The sequence below is a fragment of the Anomaloglossus baeobatrachus genome, chromosome 12 (assembly GCF_048569485.1).
Source record: "Anomaloglossus baeobatrachus isolate aAnoBae1 chromosome 12, aAnoBae1.hap1, whole genome shotgun sequence".
Classification (NCBI taxonomy): Eukaryota; Metazoa; Chordata; class Amphibia; order Anura; family Aromobatidae; genus Anomaloglossus; species Anomaloglossus baeobatrachus.
Genome location: NC_134364.1, coordinates 99277467 through 99293718, shown reverse-complemented (window position 1 = coordinate 99293718; position 16252 = coordinate 99277467). Strand labels below are relative to the sequence as shown.

The following is a 16252-nucleotide window of genomic DNA, read 5'->3' as shown; positions in this document are numbered from 1 at the left end:
GTAACCATGAGACAGAATGTCTCTCACCCATCGGTCTTGAACGTGTGGCCACCAGGCGTTGCCAAAGTGGGAGAGCCTGCCACTGACCGAGGATGTGGCTAGATGAGGCCGAGAGTCATGAGGAGGCCGTCTTGGAGGCAGTGCCTCCTGCGGCCTTTTGGGGGCGTGACTTGGACCGCCACCCATAGGAGTTCCTCTGGCCTTTCTCCGGCTGGTTGGACGAAGAGGATTGGGGCTTGGCGGAGGGACGAAAGGACTGAAACCTCGATTGGATTTTTCTCTGCTGAGGTCTCTTAGGTTTGGACTGGGGTAAGGAGGAGTCCTTTCCCGAGGATTCCTTAATAATCTCATCCAACCATTCGCCAAACAAACGTTCGCCAGAAAAAGGCAAACCAGTTAAGAACCTTTTGGAAGCAGAGTCTGCTTTCCATTCGCGCAGCCACATGGCCCTGCGGACTGCCACGGAGTTAGCGGATGCTACAGCCGTACGGCTAGCAGAGTCCAGGACGGCGTTCATGGCGTAGGACGAAAATGCTGATGCCTGAGAGGTCAAGGAAGACACATGCGGAGCAGAATTCTGCGTGACAGCATTAATCTCAGTCAGACATGCTGAGATTGCTTGGAGAACCCATACAGCCGCAAAGGCCGGGGCAAAAGACGCGCCCGTGGCCTCATAAATAGACTTCACCAAGAGCTCTATCTGTCTGTCAGTGGCATCCTTCAGGGATGAGCCATCGGCAACAGACACAACGGACCTAGCAGCCAATCTAGAGACTGGCGGATCCAACTTGGGTGAGTGCGCCCAGCCCTTAACGACCTCAGGTGAAAAGGGATAACGCGTGTCAGAGTGCCTTTTAGCAAAGCGCTTGTCCGGGACCGCTCTGGGCTTCTGGACAGCGTCCCTGAAGTTAGAGTGATCAAAGAACGTATTGCGCGTACGTTTGGGGAATCGAAATTGGTGTTTCTCCTGCTGAGAAGCCGACTCCTCTACCGGTGGAGGCGGGGGAGAGAGATCCAACACCTGGTTGATGGACGAAATAAGATCATTTACTAAGGCGTCCCCCTCAGGGGTATCAAGGTTGAGGGCGAAGTCAGGGTCAGAGCCCTGAGCTCCCACGTCCGCCTCGTCATCCTGAGAGTCCTCCAGCTGAGATCCAGAGCAGCATGAGGAGGCCGGGGAAGAGTCCCAGCGAGGCCGCTTAGCCGGTCTGGGACTGCGATCCGGGTAGGAGTCCTCCGCCTGGGACCTAGGGGCTATCCTGGGAGCGCGCTGCGGCGCGGACCGAGAAGGCCCTGGAGGAGACAAACTAACAGGGGCCGGGGCCTGTGAAGAGCCCGGTCTGGACTGCAAAGCCTCAAGGAGCTTAGATGACCATTTGTCCATAGACTGGGCAATGGATTGAGAAAGTGACTGAGAGAGTTTCTCAGCGAAAGAGGCCAATGACGGTGACTCTGTCCCTGCAGCCTGCTCAGGAGGAGCAGGGAGATCTACATGAGCCGAGGGGCCCACAAGTGCCCCGGGCTCCGGCTGAGCAAGCGTGGCAGGAGTCGAGCATTGATCACAGTGAGGGTAGGTGGATCCCGCAGGCAACATAGCCCCACAAGAGGTACAGGCTGCGAAAAAAACCTGTGTCTTAAGGGCTTTGCTCCTTGTGGACGACATGCTGCAAGCAATAAGTGCCCCTTAGGAGAGCAACCACTGAGGGTATATGGGAAAGGGTTAAACAGCCGTTCCGAATGAAGGGAATTTTGTTTACTTACCGTAAATTCCTTTTCTTCTAGCTCCAATTGGGAGACCCAGACAATTGGGTGTATAGGCTATGCCTCCGGAGGCCGCACAAAGTATTACACTAAAAGTGTAAAGCCCCTCCCCTTCTGCCTATACACCCCCCGTGCTCCCACGGGCTCCTCAGTTTTGGTGCAAAAGCAAGAAGGAGGAAAAAATTATAAACTGGTTTAAAGTAAATTCAATCCGAAGGAATATCGGAGAACTGAAACCATTCAACATGAACAACATGTGTACACAAAAAAACAGGGGCGGGTGCTGGGTCTCCCAATTGGAGCTAGAAGAAAAGGAATTTACGGTAAGTAAACAAAATTCCCTTCTTCTTTGTCGCTCCATTGGGAGACCCAGACAATTGGGACGTCCAAAAGCAGTCCCTGGGTGGGTAAAATAATACCTCGTAATAGAGCCGTAAAACGGCCCCTTCCTACAGGCCGCCGCCTGAAGGACTCGTCTGCCTATGCTGGCATCCGCCGAAGCATAGGTATGCACCTGATAGTGTTTCGTGAAAGTGTGCAGGCTCGACCAGGTAGCCGCCTGACACACCTGCTGAGCCGTAGCCTGGTGCCTCAAAGCCCAGGACGCACCCACGGCTCTGGTAGAATGGGCCTTCAGCCCTGAGGGAACCGGAAGCCCAGCAGAATGGTAAGCTTCGAGAATTGGTTCCTTGATCCACCGAGCCAGGCTTGATTTGGAAGCCTGTGACCCTTTACGCTGGCCAGCGACAAGGACAAAGAGTGCATCCGAGCGGCGCAGGGGCGCCGTACGAGAAATGTAGAGTCTGAGTGCTCTCACCAGATCTAATCAAGTGCAAATCCTTTTCACATTGGTGAACTGGATGAGGACAAAAAGAGGGTAAGGAGATACCCTGATTGAGATGAAAGGGGGATACCACCTTAGGGAGAAATTCCGGAACCGGACGCAGAACCACCTTGTCCTGGTGAGACCCCAGGAAAGGGGCTTTGCACGACAACGCTGCTAGCTCAGACACTCTCCGAAGTGAAGTGACTGCTACTAGGAAAACCACTTTCTGCGAAAGGCGTGAGAGAGAAATATCCCTCATAGGCTCGAATGGTGGTTTCTGAAGAACCATCAGCACCCTGTTCAGATCCCAGGGTTCTAACAGCCGTTTGTAAGGAGGAACGATGTGGCAAACCCCCTGCAGGAACGTGCGTACCTGTGGAAGTCTGGCTAGGCGCTTCTGGAAAAACACAGAGAGCGCTGAGACTTGTCCCTTAAGGGAGCCGAGCGACAAACCCTTTTCCAGTCCCAATTGAAGGAGGGACAGAAAAGTGGGCAAGGCAAATGGCCAGGGAGAAAAACCCTGAGCAGAGCACCACGACAGGAATATTTTCCAAGTCCTGTGGTAGATCTTGGCGGACGTCGGTTTCCTAGCCTGTCTCATAGTGGCAATGACCTCTTGAGATAATCCTGAAGACGCTAGGATCCAGGACTCAATGGCCACACAGTCAGGTTGAGGGCCGCAGAATTCAGATGGAAAAACGGCCCTTGAGACAGCAAGTCTGGTCGGTCTGGTAGTGCCCACGGTTGGCCGACCGTGAGATGCCACAGATCCGGGTACCACGACCTCCTCGGCCAGTCTGGAGCGACGAGGATGACGCGGCGGCAGCCGGCCCTGATCTTGCGTAACACTCTGGGCAACAGTGCCAACGGAGGGAACACGTAAGTGAGCTGAAACTGCGACCAGTCCTGAACTAAGGCGTCTGCCGCCATAGCTCTGGGATCTTGAGACCGTGCCATGAACGTCGGTACCTTGTTGTTGTGCCGGGACGCCATTAGGTCGACGTCCGGCATGCCCCAGCGGCAACATATCTCCTGAAACCCGTCCTGGTGAAGGGACCATTCCCCTGCGTCCATGCCCTGGCGACTGAGAAAGTCTGCTCCCCAGTTTTCTACGCCTGGGATGTGAACTGCGGATATGGTGGAGGCTGTGGCTTCCACCCACAGTAGAATCCGCCGGACTTCCTGGAAGGCTTGCCGACTGCGTGTCCCGCCTTGGTGGTTGATGTATGCCACCGCTGTGGAGTTGTCCGACTGAATTCGGATCTGCTTGCCTTCCAACCACTGCTGGAACGCTTTTAGGGCCAGATACACTGCCCTGATCTCCAGAACATTGATCTGAAGCGAGGACTCTTGCTGAGTCCACGTACCCTGAGCCCTGTGGTGGAGAAAAACTGCTCCCCACCCTGACAGACTCGCGTCCGTCGTGACCACCGCCCAGGATGGGAGTAGGAAGGAATTCCCCCTCGATAATGAAGTGGGAAGAAGCCACCACCGAAGGGAAGCTTTGGTTGCCTGAGAGAGGGAGACGTTCCTGTCGAGGGACGTCGGTTTCCTGTCCCATTTGCGTAGGATGTCCCATTGAAGAGGACGCAGGTGAAACTGCGCGAAAGGGACTGCCTCCATTGCTGCCACCATCTTCCCGAGGAAGTGCATGAGGCGCCTCAAGGGGAGTGACTGACCTTGAAGGGGAGATTGCACCCCCGTCTGTAGTGAACGCTGCTTGTTCAGCGGAAGCTTCACTATCGCTGAGAGGGTATGAAACTCCATGCCAAGATATGTCAGCGATTGGGCCGGTGTCAGATTTGACTTTGGAAAATTGATGATCCACCCGAAACTCTGGAGAGTCTCCAGAGTAGCGTTGAGGCTGTGCTGGCATGCCTCTTGGAAGCCTTGACTAGCGGATCGTCTAAGTAAGGGATCACTGAGTGACCCTGGCAGTGGAGGACCGCGACTACTGTAGCCATGACCTTGGTGAAAACCCGGGGGGCTGTCGCCAGGCCGAACGGCAGTGCCACGAACTGGAAAGTGTTCGTCTCCTATGGCGAAGCGCAGGAAGCGCTGATGCTCTGGAGCAATCGGATGTGAAGATAAGCATCTTTGATATCGCTCGATGCAAGGAAATCTCCTTGGGACATTGAGGCGATGACGGAGCGGAGGGATTCCATCCGGAACCGCCTGGTCTTTACGTGTTTGTTGAGCAGTTGTAGGTCCAGGACAGGACGGAAAGACCCGTCATTCTTTGGAACCACAAACAGGTTGGAGTAAAAACCGTGACCCTGTTGCTGAAGAGGAACAGGGATCACCACTCCTTCTGCCTTCAGAGTGCCCACCGCCTGCAGAAGAGCATCGGCTCTTTCGGGGGGCGGAGATGTTCTGAAGAATCGAGTCAGAGGACGAGAGCTGAACTCTATCCTGTAACCGTGAGACAGAATGTCTCTCACCCATCGGTCTTTTACCTGTGGCAGCCAGGTGTCGCAGAAGAGGGAGAGCCTGCCACCGACCGAGGATGCGGTGTGAGGCTGCCGTATGTCATGAGGAAGCCGCCTTGGTAGCGGCACCTCCGGCGGTTCCCGTAGCCACAAGGCCCCCACCGAATTGTCGGCTGCAACCGCCGTACGGCTCGCAGAGTCCAGGATAGCATTAATAGCGTAGGACGCAAATGCCGACGTTTGAGAGGTTATGGAAGCCACTAGCGGCGCAGACGTACGTGTGAGTGCGTCAATTTGGGCTTGACCCGCTGAGATAGCTTGGAGTGCCCATACTGCTGCGAATGCTGGAGCGAAAGACGCGCCGATAGCCACATAGATGGATCTGAACCAGAGCTCCATCTGTCTGGCAGTGGCATCCTTGAGTGAAGCCCCATCTTCAACTGCAACTATGGATCTAGCCGCCAGTCTAGAGATTGGAGGATCCACCTTGGGACACTGAGTCCAGCCCTTGACCACGTCAGGGGGGGAAGGGATAACGTGTATCCTTAAGGCGCTTGGAAAAGATAGATTTTTGTGTACTCACCGTAAAATCTCTTTCTCTGAGTCTTCATTGGGGGACACAGGACCATGGGTTATGCTGCTGTCACTAGGAGGCTGACACTAAGTAAACAGAAAAAGTTAGCTCCTCCCCAGCAGTATAACCCCTGAGCCAGAGGCGGACTCAATCAGTTTAGTGCACAAGCAGTAGGAGGAGAACCAAACAATCCTGAATAAGACAAGGAAAAAACTATAACTAAATAGACGTGCGACCAATGGCCTGGGAATAAGGCCACTGAGGCAACAGACCGGTAAAATGTAACCCAAAAAACACAAGCAGGGTGGGTGCTGTGTCCCCCAATGAAGACTCAGAGAAAGAGATTTTACGGTGAGTACACAAAAATCTATCTTTCTCCATCGTTTCATTGGGGGACACAGGACCATGGGATGTCCAAAAGCAGTCCCTGGGTGGGAAGAGAACCCTCACCGGAGATCGGTAGGAAACCGCTACCTCCAGTCGGGCTCGACCCGGACCTACAATTACCTACCTGGTTACCGGTGTGCTACTGCCGCCCGCAAAGATAACGGCAAGACTGGCCACTGCCAAAGCTTGGGTGTGACCTGATAGGAACTAGTAAAGGACTGCCTACTAGACCAGTAGGAGGCCCGGCAGACCTCGGTCCGTCAACGTCTGTAGTCCAATCATCCAAGAGACTCTCCTTGGACGGTAGAAAAAAACGGCGGAGGTCCGTTTTCCATGCGATAGGCTTCACCTATGACGGAAGGATCCCTATGGAAATCTTAGCCCTGGGCGCCAGCATGCGCCTCCTGGGACCGGATGAAAAGAGGAACTGTCCTGAAAAGATGAACTGACTGTCGGAGTAGACCGAAAAGTGCGGTCCTAAGGGCACACCTACTGAGGGCTCGTACCCGTTCAGGAACGGACTAGGCTCTTTTCAGGCTGAGAGAAGGTACTAGAACCGAACCCGAAACCCCAAACACCTTATCTGGAAGGAAGGCGGGCTGCCTTGGACCGAAGGGAGGGTAGTGGCTGGGGCACCTCATTTGCCCTACTGGAGGACCTGGAAAAAAAGGGGGGAACAAAGGCAACAAGAGAGAGCTGTCCGCCCTGATGCCCCTTGGGACAAGGAGACGGTCACGAGGAGCCCACCTATCCAAACATGTGGGAGTAAGAAGCCCTCGGAAAAGCTCAAACCGAGAGTCGTGAGGTGAACCCATCGCTAGATTAAGGTCCCACGTCACTAGTGGACGGCGATGCCGCCGAGCTAGATGGACGCTTCTCTGCGTGAAACACCTTGGTCGTGGGACGAGAAGTGATAAGCCTCTGAACTGAAATGACCGCGTCGACACCAGGCCCCTAGAGGAACGCGCTAGAAAGCCGCATCCCGATCTGACTGTCAGCATGGCAGTAGTGCAGGAAAGGAGCGAGAAAGAGAGAGGAAAGAAAAATGTGCTCTTTCCCCCCCGGAGGAATGCCACACGTGTGGTAATACACTTTCGAGGGAACCAGCTCCCCGGTCTCCAACATTGTCTGCATCTTTCTTGTCAACCGGCCTGTGCGAGCAAGAACCCGGGATCCGCTCTTAAGGTCGGGAAACTTAGGGCTTCTAAGTCCTGGTGGCAGAGAGGGCTCGACACGGAAGAACTGGACGGTCTGGAAAGCGCCCCAGGGCCTCTGCGATTGGATTGAGTGACTTCTGTGAACTATGCTCGCCTGGACCCCTCCATAGCCACCCTCTGCCTCGGTCCCTCTTGAGGAGCTCGAGATCATGGGAAGCCGTAGGCAGATGCCCAAGAAAATGAAAAAAATGAACCGGCCTCACAGCCGGGCGAGGGCGTCGTCACCTGACTAGAAGCTGGATCGGGTGGCAAATAGGACCACGACTGGAGGTCTTCCCTCGTCGTAGATCTGGCTGGAGACTACCCGGTTGAGGAGCCATTCTGCCTAGGCGAGGCCCCTCCTGCTAAGAAAAAAAAAAAAAACGGCCGTCCAAACGTCCACGGTAGGGATGTGAACTGCTGAGATTAGAGAGCGCGAGATCCGGCCCAGAGCAAGATCTTCCTGACGTCTTTCTTTTGCACGACACTTCCTGCGTCTCCCTGGTGGATGATGCACGCCACCGCTGTGGCATGGTCCGACTGGAACCTGACCGGAACAACCTCGCCCCAGTGAAGAAAACGTAACCAGTCTAACCGGATGGATCTGAAATCCTGGAATGCTGAAGGGGAGACCACACATAGGGGGTGTTCCTCGGGATCGTGCTGTGGAAAAGTGGACAAGCCCACCCTAGCATAGGAGACTGGTAATGGCTGATGCTATTCCCCAGAGGAGACGTAGAGGGGATCTTCCCAGGGACCGGACACGAAAGCTGGTCCACTAGGAAGGGAAAGGGCAAGGATGAACACCGGTAAGTGTACCACCGCTATCACCTCCCCCAGCCGCTGCGGACTAACCTATCGAACCCAACTTGGTGCGGGGAAGGAAAAACTACTCCAGCGTGAAGAGTAACTTCCCTATGGCGGTCTCGAAAAACATGCCTAAGGGGATGATCTACCGGGCCGGGATCTGAAAGGACTCCAACCGGTGGAACAGCTGCCCTAGTAGCGAGAAATGACGATGAGAAATAGCGGCGCCCTGACGGTTGCGGCTCGAACGGACAGGAGCCGAGCGGTGAAGGCGACGATCCTGAGCGTCTGTGCCGATGCTGGGAAGAGATGTGCCCTTCCCTCGCGTAGCCTATGGAGAGATGTCCACTACCCTCACGTAGTCTAGGGGATCCACTGGACTAACCTATGTCCGAAGGGACGTTCACCTAAAGGTGGAAGGAAGGTCAGCGACTCTCTAGATGTCGCCTCCGCGATCCAGCTCCTGAGGCAGAGGCCTCGACGTGTGGTCACACTGCTGCTATAGGCTCAGACCGTGAGGCTGTTAAAGTGCCAGGGCTATGATGAGAAGGAACTTACCGAAGATGTCAACCCGTTCTGATCGGCAGAGATGGAATGTAGTCCTCTGCGTAGGGAGACCGTGCAGTCCCTGAGAGACGTCACCTTAGGGATGATAAGCCAAGAGGCAACCTGTCGAGTCGATCGCAGGGGGGCATGCCACTTCTCTCCGGGGCCCCTTGGAGAATGAATAAAGACAATAACAAGACTTACCGCTGGTAACGTCCAGTCTGGCTGATGTCTGTGAAGGAGCAGTAGCTCTGCGAACTATTGGATGTCCACTGACAAACATCATGGGTCCTCTAGAAAGGTCTTAACGGAGACCTGTGTGCTCAGAGAGGAGAAGAGAACTATCCGTGGCCATATGGCCTGACTCACCGTATCTTCCAGGCTAATCGTCATGCGCCGAACCTCGGCGCTTGCTCGGAATCCAGCAGAGGTGGTACGTCTGGGTCATCCCCAGAGAGGTCGGAAAGCTTCTGGACGATCGGGAGCTTGGACCTGGGAATGAAGGAAAAACCAGGGGGAGGCGCCGAAGGCGAGACCTGGCGGGTACGCTTCGAGCAGCGGGTGAGGTCCCTGGTACGGGACTCACCTCCCCCGGTGCGTGCACGTAGAGAAGGACTGTTCGTACCTTTAAGGCTTGACTCACTATCCTTACCCGGCTATTAGTCATGTGCCAAACATCCCGGTACTCCTGCTCGAAGTCCAGCAGAGGTGGAAACGCCTGGGCCATTCCCGAGAGGTCGAAAGACTACTAGAGGAGAGGCAGTCTGGACCTGGGGAGTAAGGTGAACCTTGGGGGCGCAGAAGACGAGACCTGGCGGGTCCGCCTTGGGCAGAGGAAAGGATCCTTAGTACGGGACCCAACTCACCATGGTCACGGCAGAACGACAGCCCAGGGGCGCAGCGCATGCGCACTCACCCCAGGGACGTCAGCACGGGTATGCGGGGACTGAGAGAGAGAGAGAGGGCGCCAACCCGCCTGCCGGTGCGGGATACCGGTGCGTGCAGTGCCAGGGCCCGCGGAAGCTGGAAGTACTAATGACAACGTTCGGGGGAATTCATAACTGAGAGAACAGCCCTAAACCCACTGTACCTCTTATGCAAACCAAGAACCCGAATAAGAGTTCGTTAGAGTTAATATACCTATATCTATATATATATATATATATATATATATATATATATATATATATATATATATATATATATATATATATATATATATATATATATATATATATATATATATATATATATATATATATATATATATATATATATATATATATATATATATATATATATATGTACATAAAAAAGCACCTGCAGGATCTCAAACAATGAGTCATGATCCAAGAAAAAACAGGTTCAGACATTATGCTGCAGAAAAAATGCAGAAAAAATTCCCATTGAATCAAACAAATCCCATAATTTTTAATTAAATTCTCAACCTGTATTGTGCCCGTAAGAGTTAATATACATATATATACATGTATGTCTACCTTTACATATTGAAGTAAACTGAGCCCATGACAAAAGAAACAGAAAACAACCACTACCGTTCAGAGAACGTGGCTAATGTTGGCTACTTTTCCTCCATATGAGGGTTGCTGTAGCCTCAGCAATCCGCAGACTAGGGAGACTGCTATAATCAGTCACTTTTTTTTTTTTTTTTTTAAAATGGATGCTGGGGGGGGGGGGGGGCCGAGGAGAGCGGGAAAAAACCTCCACCGCCCCCTCCTGTGATGCCTGGGGCTGGGAGGAGGGTGTAGACCGAGCGGCCGGCGGCCAATCGCGCTGCGGCAAGGAGGCGGGCCTAGGACGCCGGGGACAAGGCCGAAGCCGGGGCCTAAATTTTGAAGGCTGCCGGAGCATGGAGGGTACCGGCCGGCTGCCCGGTGGCTGCAGCGCAGCTGCGAAGACCGGCGGCAGTGCGTGCGCTCTGTCGCCCGATGCGGCCCAGGCCGGAGCCTAAAAAGAAGCAGCCAGCGCCGGGTTATGTAGAAACCGGCGGTTCTACCTGTGGGGGCGGCGGCGCGGCAGCGACATCCGTGCACCGGCCGTCAGGGTGGATTCCAGCGCTGGGAGAGGACGTGGCCGGGGCGCCCGGTGAGTAGGCCCGGTGAGGCAGGCAGGCAGGCAGGCAGGGAGGTGGACCCGGTGGGGGCAGGGAGCCCCTGTAGTGAAGCAGCGCTGCGGGCCCCATCATCATCCAGACGCGCTGTGAGGTCCAGTCCCTGCTGTATGCCCTTGCACCCTTTGGGGTGATACCGCAGGGTGAATAGGAGGTGCCCAGGAAGGATTAGCCCAGCGTGCCAACCCGGGAGTGGTACCGTGGAATTGGACGGGGGAGAGGGCCCGACAACTCAAGCTTCTGCGACCCAGGGGAGTGGTACCCACACGGGCTGCGAGGGCTGAGGTAGAGACACGATACCTGCAGAAAAAGAGAATTCCAACAGATGAGAGCGACGAGCGCCGCCGAGAAAAAAGAAAAAATATACGCAAAAAATCAAGTGGCTGAAGAGGGCCCAGTCGGCCCACATCAGCCTCCTACGACACTAAGCAAAAAACTGATTGAGTCCGCCTCTGGCTCAGGGGTTATACTGCTGGGGAGGAGCTAACTTTTTCTGTTTACTTAGTGTCAGCCTCCTAGTGACAGCAGCATAACCCATGGTCCTGTGTCCCCCAATGAAACGATGGAGAAAAACGCTTATCTGGACAAACTCGGTGTTTCTGGACTGCCTCTCTGAAGTCGGAGTGATCCAGAAACATACTCGCTGTACGCTTGGGGGACCTGAAACGGAACTTCTCCTGCTGAGAAGGTGACTCCTCTGCTGGAGGAGCTGAGGGAGAAATATCCAGCATCATATTTATGGACGCAATAAGATCATTCACTATGGCGTCCCCATCAGGGGTATCAAGGTTGAGAGCGGCTTCAGGATTAGAATCCTGATCAGCTACCTCCGCTTCATCATACAGAGAGTCATCTCTCTGAGACCCTGAACAATGTGATGAGGTCGAGGGGATTTCCAAGCGAGCTCGCTTAGGCGGTCTGGGACTGCGGTCCGTGTCAGAGACCTCACCCTGGGATCTATGAGACACCCCGGGGGAACATTGTTGTTCCAACTGAGGGGAACTAGGGGGCAGTGATTCCACAGTGCCCTTGGTCTGAGATACCAGTCTGGACTGCAAAGCTTCTAGTATTTTAGCCGTAGTCTCAGAAAGTCTGTCAGTAAAAACTGCAAACTCCGTCCCTGTCACCTGGACAGTGTTAGCTGGTTGTTCCCCCTGGGCCCCCCTTAGCAGAGGCTCCGGCTGAGTAAGTGCCACAGGGGCCCACCATGAGGGTCAGTGGAACCTGCCGGCAGCGAGGTTGTACATGCGGCGCAGGCAGCATAGTAAGCCTGTGTTTTGGCACCCTTGTCCTTTGAGCAACACAACAGGGTATATAGCCAGAAATCAACTGTGCACCATACAGTGTAAAGTATAGCCTGCAAACATATAAACTATAAACACACTTCTACACAAGTGGGGTCAGCACCTCAGGTGCTGCTTACCGCCCGCTTAAAGCGGTTGTGTGGCCACCCGAATCCCTGCCTGGGTCCCCCAGAGTTTGTCTCCCCTCTGCAGCGTCCTAGGAGCTGACAGGAATGGCTGCCGGCGTCCTGAGGAGAGGAGGGAGCCGTGGGCGTGACCCAGAAAGTGCGGGAGCTGGTGCCTCACTGTGCACAGTGAGGGGGGTGGAGTATGCAAAGCATGCTCCAGCCCTCAGTGCTGCCGTGCTGTACAGCGTCCCGCCCTTCCCCTGACTGGCAGGGCTGAGGGCGGGAAGAAACGGAGACTAGGCCCAAAAAGCCGGGGACTCGAGTTATAAGCGCGGCCGCCGTATAAGCGCGGCCGGCGCAGAGTCCCCGGCGCACTAACAGTCCCAGCCGCGCCTCAGTAAAAACAATGGCAGCGGCGGTCAGCGCGGTAGTCCCCATACACAAACACACTCAGCGACGCTGCAGTGTATAATGGCACAAAGGCGGTCAGCGACGCGGTCCCCGGTGCACTAGCACACCCAGCAATGCTGGAGTGTTGCTGTGCGCGGTCCCCACGGGGACACAGAGTACCTTAAAGTAGCAGGGCCATGTCCCTGAACGATACCCGGCTCCTATCCAGCAGGCTCCTCAGGAGTTGTGGATGAAGCACGGTCTCAGTGCCTGGAGACCGATGGGATCCCACTTCACCCAGAGCCCTAAGGGGGATGGGGAAGGAAAACAGCATGTGGGCTCCAGCCTCCGTACCCGCAATGGATACCTCAACCTTAACAACACCGCCGACAAGAGTGGGGTGAGAAGGGAGCATGCTGGGGGCCCTATATGGGCCCACTTTTCTTCCATCCGACATAGTCAGCAGCTGCTGCTGACTAATCTGTGGAGCTATGTGTGCAGGTCTGCCTCCTTCGCACAAAGCATAAAAACTGAGGAGCCCGTGGGAGCACGGGGGGTGTATAGGCAGAAGGGGAGGGGCTTTACACTTTTAGTGTAATACTTTGTGCGGCCTCCGGAGGCATAGCCTATACACCCAATTGTCTGGGTCTCCCAATGGAGCGACAAAGAAATGTAGATTCTGAGCGCTCTCACCAGATCTAACAAATGCAAATCCCTTTCACATTGATGAACTGGATGAGGACAAAAAGAAGGTAAGGAGATATCCTGATTGAGATGAAAGGTGGATACCACCTTAGGGAGAAATTCCGGAACCGGGCGCAGCACCACCTTGTCCTGGTGAAACACCAGGAAAGGAGCCTTGCATGACAGCGCTGCTAGCTCAGACACTCTCCGAAGTGATGTGACTGCTACTAGGAAGACCACCTTCTGCGAAAGGCGAGAAAGAGAAATATCCTTCAAAGGCTCGAAAGGTGGCTTCTGAAGGGCCATCAGAACCCTGTTCAGATCCCAGGGTTCTAACGGCCGCCTGTAAGGAGGGACAATGTGACAAACCCCCTGCAGGAACGTGCGTACCTGAGAAAGCCTGGCAAGACGCTTCTGAAAGAACACAGAGAGCGCTGAGACTTGTCCCTTAAGAGAGCCGAGCGACAAACCTTTTTCCAATCCTGATTGAAGAAAGGAAAGAAAAGTGGGCAAGGCAAATGGCCAGGGAGAAAACCCCTGATCAGAGCACCAAGATAAGAATATCTTCCACGTCCTGTGGTAGATCTTGGCAGACGTTGGTTTCCTGGCCTGTCTCATAGTGGCAATGACCTCTTGAGATAACCCTGAAGACGCTAGGATCCAGGACTCAATGGCCACACAGTCAGGTTGAGGGCCGCAGAATTCAGATGGAAAAACGGCCCTTGAGACAGCAAGTCTGGTCGGTCTGGTAGTGCCCACGGTTGGCCCACCGTGAGATGCCACAGATCCGGGTACCACGACCTCCTCGGCCAGTCTGGAGCGACGAGAATGGCGCGGCGGCAGTCTGACCTGATCTTGCGTAACACTCTGGGCAACAGTGCCAGAGGTGGAAACACATAAGGGAGTTGAAACTGCAACCAATCCTGAACTAAGGCGTCTGACGCCAGAGCTCTGTGATCGTGAGATCGTGCCATGAATGCCGGGACCTTGTTGTTGTGCCGGGACGCCATTAGGTCGACGTCCGGCATCCCCCAGCGGCAACAGATCTCCTGAAACACGTCCGGGTGAAGGGACCATTCCCCTGCGTCCATGCCCTGGCGACTGAGAAAGTCTGCTTCCCAGTTTTCTACGCCCGGGATGTGAACTGCGGATATGGTGGAGGCCGTGGCTTCCACCCACATCAAAATCCGCCGGACTTCCTGGAAGGCTTGCCGACTGCGTGTTCCGCCTTGGTGGTTGATGTAAGCCACCGCTGTGGAGTTGTCCGACTGAATTCGGATCTGCTTGCCTTCCAGCCACTGCTGGAACGCTTTTAGGGCAAGATACACTGCCCTGATCTCCAGAACATTGATCTGAAGGGAGGACTCTTGCTGAGTCCACGTACCCTGAGCCCTGTGGTGGAAAAAGACTGCTCCCCACCCTGACAGACTCGCGTCCGTCGTGACCACCGCCCAGGATGGGGGTAGGAAGGATTTCCCCTTCGACAATGAAGTGGGAAGAAGCCACCACCGAAGGGAAGCTTTGGCTGCCTGAGAGAGGGAGACGTTCCTGTCGAGGGACGTCGACTTCCTGTCCCATTTGCGTAGGATGTCAGCCTCCTTCGCACAAAGCATAAAAACTGAGGAGCCCGTGATGCACGGGGGGTGTATAGGCAGAAGGGGAGGGGCTTTACACTTTTAAGTGTAATACTTTGTGTGGCCTCCGGAGGCAGAAGCTATACACCCAATTGTCTGGGTCTCCCAATGGAGCGACAAAGAAATATATAATATATGTAGATATATATCACGGCACCCTAGGGGAACCAGCACCGGGTGACCGGTGTGGCTTACCAACCGCTGGTGTCCTCCAGATTCCCTGTCGTGCGTCCCCCAGAGCTGTAGAGATGTGCAGCTGCAGCATACACCGGCAGAATGCCAAACATGGCCGCCGAAACTCTCAAGGGGGGACTGGAGCCATGGGCGGCGCCGGTAAAAGGCGGGAATCTGGAGGCCCCATAGTGGTCCATGAGAGGGGAGGGGAGGCATGCAAAGATGCTCCAGCTCTCTTTCGGTAATACCGCCCTTCCCCCTGACAAGCAGGCCCGGGGGCGGGATTTTTCGCGACTAGGCCGCGATGAAGCCGGGGACTAAATTTAAGGCCGTGCCCGACAAGCAGGCACGGCCGGCGCGGAAGTGCAATGAAAAAACAACGGACGGCGCTACTGGGGAGAGAGGCGACCTCTCTCCCCGTACCGTCCCCCCATCGGGACACAGAGTACCTTGAAGGTGCAGGGCCCGGTCCCTGGGGATGAAAACGCTCCGGTCCAGCAGGTTCCACCAGGGGCTGCGGATGGAGCACGGTCTCAGCAGGTGAATGACCGGTGAGGCTCCCACTTCTCCCAGAGCCGCATAAGGGATGGTGAAGGAGACGGCATGTGGCTCCAGCCTTTGTACCCACAATGGGTACCTCAACCTTAACAACACCGCCGACATAGTGGGGTGAGAAGGGAGCATGCCGGGGACCCCATAGGGGACCTCTTTTCTTCTGTCATACTATGTATGAGAATTTTTTTTTTTTTTTCTATGAGTGGATGTGTGCCTCCTTCCACACAAAGCATAAAACTGAGGAGCCCGTGATCCACGGGAGGGTGTATAGGCAGAGGGGAGGGGTTACACTTTTTTAAAAGTGTAATACTTTGTGTGGCCTCCGGAGGCAGAAGCTATACACCCAATAGTCTGGGTCTCCCAATGGAGCGACAAAGAAATAAATGTTAACATCTCAAGAACGGTTGAAAATATTCACAGGCAATAAGTTGCAAATTTACTCACTTTTACAAGCCATATCTGACAATACCCATTTATAAAAATGTGACATAACCCCTTTAAATAAGATGTGAGTACTTAGAATTGTTCTACGTATGGTGGTGGCATTTGAACACCCCAAGAACATCGTTGTATACGTCCATCAGTCAGTCATCATGAATATCCTTACCTGGCCGCTGCCGAGGTCCACTACACGGTCACACCCGGTCACGTCGCTAAGCTTCTTTACAAGCTGTGGGATAATAGGAAATTACCAGCTGAGCAGACCGTGCCCCGAGAGGTTTTATAAAATGACTTGTGTGTGTGCGT

The 16252-nt window shown here is 54.4% G+C and overlaps 1 protein-coding gene across 1 annotated transcript in view; it reads right to left on the bottom strand.

Annotated features, from left to right (window-relative positions):
- Nucleotides 1-16252, bottom strand: part of LOC142258170 (methyltransferase-like protein 25B) — a 46479-nt gene that overhangs the window by 21482 nt on the left and 8745 nt on the right. The window contains exon 5 of the mRNA XM_075330665.1: nucleotides 16113-16175. Within this exon, the coding sequence (XP_075186780.1) occupies nucleotides 16113-16175 (63 nt within the window). The remainder of the gene's footprint in view (nucleotides 1-16112; nucleotides 16176-16252) is intronic.